The following is a 7,156-nucleotide window of genomic DNA, read 5'->3' on the forward strand; positions in this document are numbered from 1 at the left end:
GTTTTATTTTTTAATTTCGGGCGGTGGGCAACAATGGAGGTGGGCAGCAACGGTGGCGGGCAACCGCGGTAGCGCGACGACCGAAGGTGGCAACAGCGGCCACGGTGGGCGGCAGGCGATAGCTGCAAGAGGACGACAATCTATTTTTTGTTTTTTTAATAGGTATTTGATTAAAATCTTATTTAATTAAATCAGTTAGCTGTAGTCGTAGTTGGAATAAATTAAATTGACATAATACCCATGAAATTATCTAAAAAAATTTAAAATAATAAAAAATATCCAATTTTAATTATTTATATATATCAATATTAATAATAATATTACCATTATTCAACCAAGGGCAATATAGTAAAATATCACACTAAATTATATATAAAACCTCCAAATAAATAAAATTTTATTACATTATTTAAATTGAATTAAACATCTTTTAATTATATTTTATATATCATAATCTTACTTATGTGATTATTTATTAATCACATAATAAAATTATACTTAATAACTTCAACCAAACACATATTCTAGGGCATAACATTAGGAATGAATATTCTATATGTTGGAGGTTTAAATAATTGAACGTTAGCATATAATCGAATAACATTTTTTTTCTGAAAATTATAGAATTGAGGGAGGAAAAACACGATACGGTAGTATTGTTGTTCCTTTTCGAAGGTTTATATGCGTACACGTCTCCGTTAAAAAAGCCGTGGCGCTCTTCTGCCACTGCCGACCGCTACTTGTCATATTTTGCACCAGCTTCCATTAGAACGTAACCTCACCCTGTCGTCTCATTCGCTTAGTGAAAAGTCGATATGGGACCCACCTCTTTTAGCGTCTTCCACGTAGAATTGCAGTCTGGGTATCGAGAAAGGGTAGCCATTGTGCTGCCGTGCAAATAAAACCCGCAATGGAACGCATCTCCTCCACCACAATTCAGATTCCGAGCGGGTCCCACCGGAATCCTTCTCCTTTTCTTATTTAAGATCAGTCTCGTCTCCGGCGAGCACAACTCTTTCTTCTTCCCCTCTTTTTCAGAAAGAGAGAGAGAGCGAGAGCGAGAGAGAGAGAGAGCGAGAGGTCTCTACGCATGGAATCCCTCATCGGCGCTAAGCCGGATCTCGCCCTGCGACGTCCCGCTCCTCTATCGAGGTTTTCGAATCCGGTCTCCGGAACGGGAGTATTCCCCGTCCCCCGCAGATTCATCGGCGGTTCCAAGCTGCGAGCTGTGCCGGAGAAGCAGTCGGAGAGTCGGTGCGAGGTCGAGGGATCCGGTAGGACCTCTCCCTGGCTGTGGGAGAAGGCTGCTTCTGGTTTCGCCGCGGCGGCGGCGGCGGCCGCCGTTGTATGCGCCTGCGGGTGCGACGCGCCGGCACTCGCCGAGTCTCTCACCGTAGCCTTTCCTGTTTCTCGAGCGCGCGAGGTAAGTGTGGATCTCACTCCTGATGCTACTGTCGACTGGTTTAGGGAATCCGCAATTCTAGTCTGAAATAGGCATTGGCATGCTATATCTTTGTTTGCTATGGTTGATACAGAAAATGTATTGGCGAATTAGCCTGAGAGTTGTCTTCTTGTATGGAATGGATGATTAGAATGCTGATGAGTAGATTAACACCTAAATGAAACCTCGCTCTGTTTTACAATTGGTGATTTTTTTTTTTTTGGCCCATCTCCAGGTGAACACGGTGCAGAGAACGTTGGTGGAGGCTTGGGGCTTGATTCGTGAAACCTTCATTGATCCCACGTTTAACCATCAAGGTATTGTTTTCCCCAGACAAGAGATAGCTTTAGGCTTTTCTTCATATCTTGGGTTGATTTCTCAAAGGGTCTCCCTTTCAACTATTATAAATCTTCCTTGTGCAACTCTGAAAAAAATTTCACCAACTTTTTTATTTGGCATTACTATTACATTATACTGAGTTTCAATGAATTGGAGCAATGATATTTCTTAAATGATGAAGCTCCAGAAGTCACATTTTCTGATTAATTTTCCATGTTGTACTGATAGCTATCATTAGTGTCCCTTTTACAATCTTCTACTTATCAGTATACCCTTTCTTACATAATAACTCCTTCACTTGTGCTAAAACTTATATGCAAATGCATTGAGATTGTTTACTTATCTAAGTGTGTTCTTGTATAGATTGGGACTTGAAGTTGCAACAAACTATGGTCGAAATGTTTCCGCTTAAGTCAGAAGATGCAGCATACAGTAAAATCAGTGGAATGCTTGCAACTCTTGGTGATCCTTTTACTAGAATTATCAGCCCAAAGGTAACTGACATTTTTCTCTTGTCTGTCACTTGTATAGATGATTGCATTTATGATGTGTGATTCTCTACCCCAAAGAGGATGCCCTAAATCATAAACCAAACTCAATGTTTACTTGATCTATATATATTCATATACCCCATAAATGATTTATTTCTGTGCTAATCGGTCATGAAATTTACTGCTTCAGCACACACATGGTTGTGCCTGCTTTCTTTTGTGCAGCAATTTTGATTCCATAGCACTTCTGTGTTCATCGCACCAGTTAACTGGAAGCTATCTTGGTTATGTCATTTCGCAATATCTGATTATTTCCCAAACTCCTTATTATGCAGGAATATCAGAGTTTCAGAATAGGAAGCGATGGAAATTTGCAAGGAGTTGGCCTATTTATAAATGTTGAACCAAAATCTGGAAACTTGGTAGTGAAATCTTTGCCGTGTTTGTTTTTTGTTTTATTGATATGTTTCTGTAAAATTTTCCAATTCATATTGGTTAAAGCTTTTATAAGATAATATCACGTATATTAGGATTATGACCTGAGTAGCAAGTGGAGTTGAGAATTTATATTGTTTTGACAAAAAATAAACAACTAAAATTTACAGTTGCTGTAAGATTGTTTGTGTTTGTGAAAATAAAGGGAACGACTTGAATCCCTATGCAATTATTAAAATAAATTTTACATGAAAAGTTTAAACATTCCATATTTCATAGGTTGTTTTGTCTTGCATTGATGGAAGCCCTGCTGACCGAGCTGGTATTCATGAAGGAGATGAGCTAATCGAGATTGATGGTAAGATTATACAGAAATTTTCTCAGCTTGAGGTATCAATTTCAGAATATTAGCTTCAAACAGAGCTATTGATAGTGAGATGCAATTAAAAAAAAATTTATCAGCACTGGGTATCTATAGTGAAATGGATTCACTTCTAATAATGTTTTGAACAAAAAAATCAAACATATTAATAATCACAAAGAAAGGGGCATTATGTTCCTCCTGACAACTATTCTTAAGTCATACAGATTCATTTCTTTTCAGTCTACATTTGATTCTTTGCTTATTTATGTTGATTCCTATGCTTACTGGTCTTTATACTATTGGGAAATTAACACTTCACTTGATTTATCAACTAGAATAAGAAAACAGTATTTCACCTGATATAAGGTCCTATATTTATGACTACGATATTCCCCCAGATAGTTCCTGACTTTTTATTAAAAAAAAAGATAATCTGAAAGATATATTCTTCTTAATGAAGATATTGATTTCTAGTGTATGATGATTATATTTGCTTTATAATGTTCAAATTTATTTGCATAAGCCAGATTTTGCCTGATTTAGCAACTTGCACCTACTAGTCGCATTTCAATTCTACTATATTAGGAAAAAATTTACGATGAAGTTCAAGTCCTACACGACAAAAATTGTATAAATTACATTAGGGCTTTTCTTGATTAATCTCATCAAACCTCTGTTTATCCTCAATTTAGGAGAGCAGGTCACCGGGTTAGATAGTGAAGCAGCAGCTCGCAAGCTTCGAGGGCGTGTTGGTAGCACTGTCAGAGTGAAGCTTCTTACTGTAATGTCTCTGTATCTTTATTTCCCAGTTCGTGTGATTTAGTAGATCATCAAATTTTTATACCAAGACAGCTTAGAGTTGGGATCACCTAGACTTATTAATGCAACATCTTAATGACTATGTAATTCATTCTTTAGGATTATTCATTCTTTAGGACTATGTAATTCACCTAGACTTTTAAACTCAATGATCTGTAGTTTGTTTATTGAAGTACCACCACTCACACTATCTTTGTTGATCAAACTTGGTTAGTATCTTTTAGTCATATCTTATCGAACTTTCAGAGGACTCTTCTTCACTTAGTAATACCATTTCAAGTTCAGATTAGAGTTTAAAAATCTGATGCCAGAATCTAATTTTTCAGGGAGAACAAAGTGGAAGTGAACTAAGAGAGGTATTTCTTCTTTATTTCTCTAGATTATTAAGATATGTGACTATCAAAAACACTGTTTTTTCAGAGTGTTTGTAGCATCTTCCTGTATCTCGTTGTTCCTAAAGTCTAATTGTAGCTTATGGTTGGGATTCAAGGTACAAATATCTCGCGAGGTCATTAAGCTTTCTCCCCTTTCTAGTACGATCATAAGACACAAATCAAATGATGGCTACGAGTCAAAGATCGGATATGTTAGGCTCTCCGCATTCTCCCAGGTGTGGCATACGAGTTTTAATTTGTTACAGACAAACCTATTTGTAGTTTTAATTTGTTACAATTGGGAAATGCCTTTCTGGATCATTGTTGATTAGAATGCTGCCACTGAAATGGAGAATGTTATCCAACAAATGGAAGATGAAGGAGTACAGTCATACATACTAGACTTGCGGAACAACCCGGTCGGTGATCATGCTTACCTGCCATTTATCTTACTACAACTTTGAAGTTAGACATCTCAAAATCCCAACTTCAATGACTTTTCACAGGGGGGATTGGTCAAAGCAGGATTAGATGTCGCACAAATATGGCTAGATGGTGACGAAACTCTTGTAAACACAATTGATCGCGAAGGAAATATGTTGCCCATCAATATGGTCGATGGGCACGCTTTAACACACGACCCACTTGTGGTGCTTGTAAGCTTCTCCAGTAATTTCAAAGTAGTCCTGAAGTTACCTCTCGATATATTGCTTCTGTTTTTTTTATCATTGTTGAAGGGAACAATTCGGGTCTTCATTCCTAAGACACGCTATACCCTGAGCTGAGTGGTTCCCACTTTGTCGATGCAGGTTAATGAAGGGAGTGCGAGCGCAAGTGAAATTCTCGCTGGAGCATTACATGATAATGGGCGTGCAGTTCTCGTCGGGCATAGAACATTTGGGAAAGGAAAAATTCAGGTACTTTTTTTTTTAAATCTTTTTGGTGCATGAAAGCATTCAACACTCCTTAAAGACAGTTTGTTTGATAACTTTGGTGGGCTACCTTTTCTCGACGCAGAGTGTGACTGAGCTGAACGACGGATCAGCTCTTTTCATCACGGTCGCCAAGTACTTGTCCCCAGCACTGCATGACATCGATCAGGTCGGCATAAATCCTGATGTGCAGTGCACGCCTGATGCACTAACATCCTCGTTAGCATCTTTTTTGAGAGATAACAATACAGCCTCCACTCTGGAGTCCGATTCTTGCATCATGGTAGCAGAACACGAACTTGAAGTCCAGAAACTGAAGGGGACTGCTTCATGAGAGCGTCTGTTTACCATCAGCAAATGTAGCAAGCCACCGAGTGGTCTTATAGTTGTGGCCTGTGGGCAAAAATCATACGGATGCCCCCTCATTTATCGTTGAACGAGCATCCATCATATATTTTATATCAAAAATACTTCTTTTTTCAGCATAGCATTGGTGTAGCATCCACTTATAGCAGCTGTTACAATATAAAAATTAATTATTTTATTTTAATTAAAATGATTATATATAAAATATTATTATGATAAAATGTTCTTTACAATTTGGTTAAAAATATTTAAATTTTATCAAAATTATTTAAGTTAACCCAAATCATTTTAAAATAGTTGTTACATCTACTTTAGATGGTGGTTATATAATATAAATTCTAAAACTTTAAATCCTAAATGCTATTATATCTCAAAAATTATTTAAACTTTATTAAAATTATTTTAAATTAATTAAAATTATTTTAAAATTATTATTATTACATATAATAATATAACAATGTTATATTAGATGTTAGAGTAGTTGTTATATATTATAATAAATACATTAACGTTGAAAGTACAGTATAACGTTGTAGTAGATAATTTATAGTTGATGTTATAATAGTTAGTCGTAGTTGTTATAACAAAGAAAAATTATTCTCAAGATAAATACATATGGAATGCCCATTTGATTATTTTCATAAAAGGAAAATTTATTAAATATGGAATGTGATTTTAAATTTTGCCAGAATTAAACCAATTAAGTTTGCTTTTTTAGTATTTAGAGATTGTGTTACAGTGTTCAAGCTAAATAAATTTAAATAAAAAAAATTTAAATGCTCATGGTATAATATATAGTATTTAAGATGCATAATTTATTTTTAAGCTTTGTATTTAAGATTTAAAATCTGGAATTTATGATCTAATGTCTAGAATATAATATTTAGGAAGCGATTTTTTTTTTTTTTTTTTTGGAGTATAATATTTAGGAGAGTAGGATTTAAGAAATTTAGAATTTTTAAAAATAAAAGAATAATAAAAATTACGATAAATTTATATAATTCTTCTAATGTTTGAAAATTTCGTTTGAACAATAGAAAATGTTGATATATTTTAAGATATTTTTGAGGAAAATAATTTATTTGAGAAAGAATATAATATTTATAAATCATGGGAGCAAATAATATATTTGTAAATCATTATAGTAAAAGAATGATTAAATTGATCCCAAATGTATCTCATAGTCCATCCCTAAATTATATAAAGGGAGATGATCCTGTCTAAAATCGAAGGAGATGAAATTGCAAGTATCCCCAATTAATTTTAATACGGTTAAGTTATATCCTGTTGTATTTGATTCTTGTATCTAAGTGTGCAGGAGCTTATAAATATAAGAAGTCAAGCAGAAGACGCAGCTAGGGAGAAGGATAGCACAGGAAGGAAGTTGACGAGTTCGGTGTATCCGCGGGATGAAATGTTGTGGAAGAGTACACCAGTGAACGAGAAGGACGCAGGCGACGGTCCGATGGACGAGAAGTCGGGAAGGAAGCCTACTCGAGGAGAATATCAAAGTTGGGTTCGGGTGAGCTCAACTCCGATTAACTGGAGCATCAACCATGAGAAGAGAATCAGCTTGGAGGTTGATCTACTTCATG

The 7,156-nt window shown here is 35.6% G+C and overlaps 1 protein-coding gene across 1 annotated transcript; it reads left to right on the plus strand.

Annotated features, from left to right (window-relative positions):
* Nucleotides 1-1,009: 1,009 nt before the first annotated feature.
* Nucleotides 1,010-5,680, plus strand: LOC122015208 (carboxyl-terminal-processing peptidase 3, chloroplastic-like). Its single transcript, XM_042571972.1, has 12 exons — nucleotides 1,010-1,423; nucleotides 1,677-1,758; nucleotides 2,144-2,274; nucleotides 2,607-2,693; nucleotides 2,986-3,064; nucleotides 3,763-3,851; nucleotides 4,216-4,245; nucleotides 4,380-4,499; nucleotides 4,596-4,682; nucleotides 4,770-4,919; nucleotides 5,073-5,180; nucleotides 5,281-5,680. Exons 1-12 carry the CDS (start codon nucleotides 1,091-1,093, stop codon nucleotides 5,527-5,529), a joined length of 1,545 nt encoding a protein of 514 aa, XP_042427906.1. The 5' UTR covers nucleotides 1,010-1,090; the 3' UTR covers nucleotides 5,530-5,680.
* Nucleotides 5,681-7,156: the final 1,476 nt, after the last annotated feature.

Source organism: Zingiber officinale, chromosome 8B (genome assembly GCF_018446385.1).
Source record: "Zingiber officinale cultivar Zhangliang chromosome 8B, Zo_v1.1, whole genome shotgun sequence".
In the NCBI taxonomy this organism is placed as follows: domain Eukaryota; kingdom Viridiplantae; phylum Streptophyta; class Magnoliopsida; order Zingiberales; family Zingiberaceae; genus Zingiber; species Zingiber officinale.

Bases quoted from the DNA above. Each gene is read 5' to 3' on its own strand.
- LOC122015208 (XM_042571972.1), top strand. From the start codon at position 1,091: ATGGAATCCCTCATCGGCGCTAAGCCGGATCTCGCCCTGCGACGTCCC. The intron at 3,065-3,762 runs GTAAGATTATAC...TCCTCAATTTAG, and splicing joins TGAGCTAATCGAGATTGATG to GAGAGCAGGTCACCGGGTTA. The intron at 4,683-4,769 runs GTCGGTGATCAT...GACTTTTCACAG, and splicing joins TAGACTTGCGGAACAACCCG to GGGGGATTGGTCAAAGCAGG.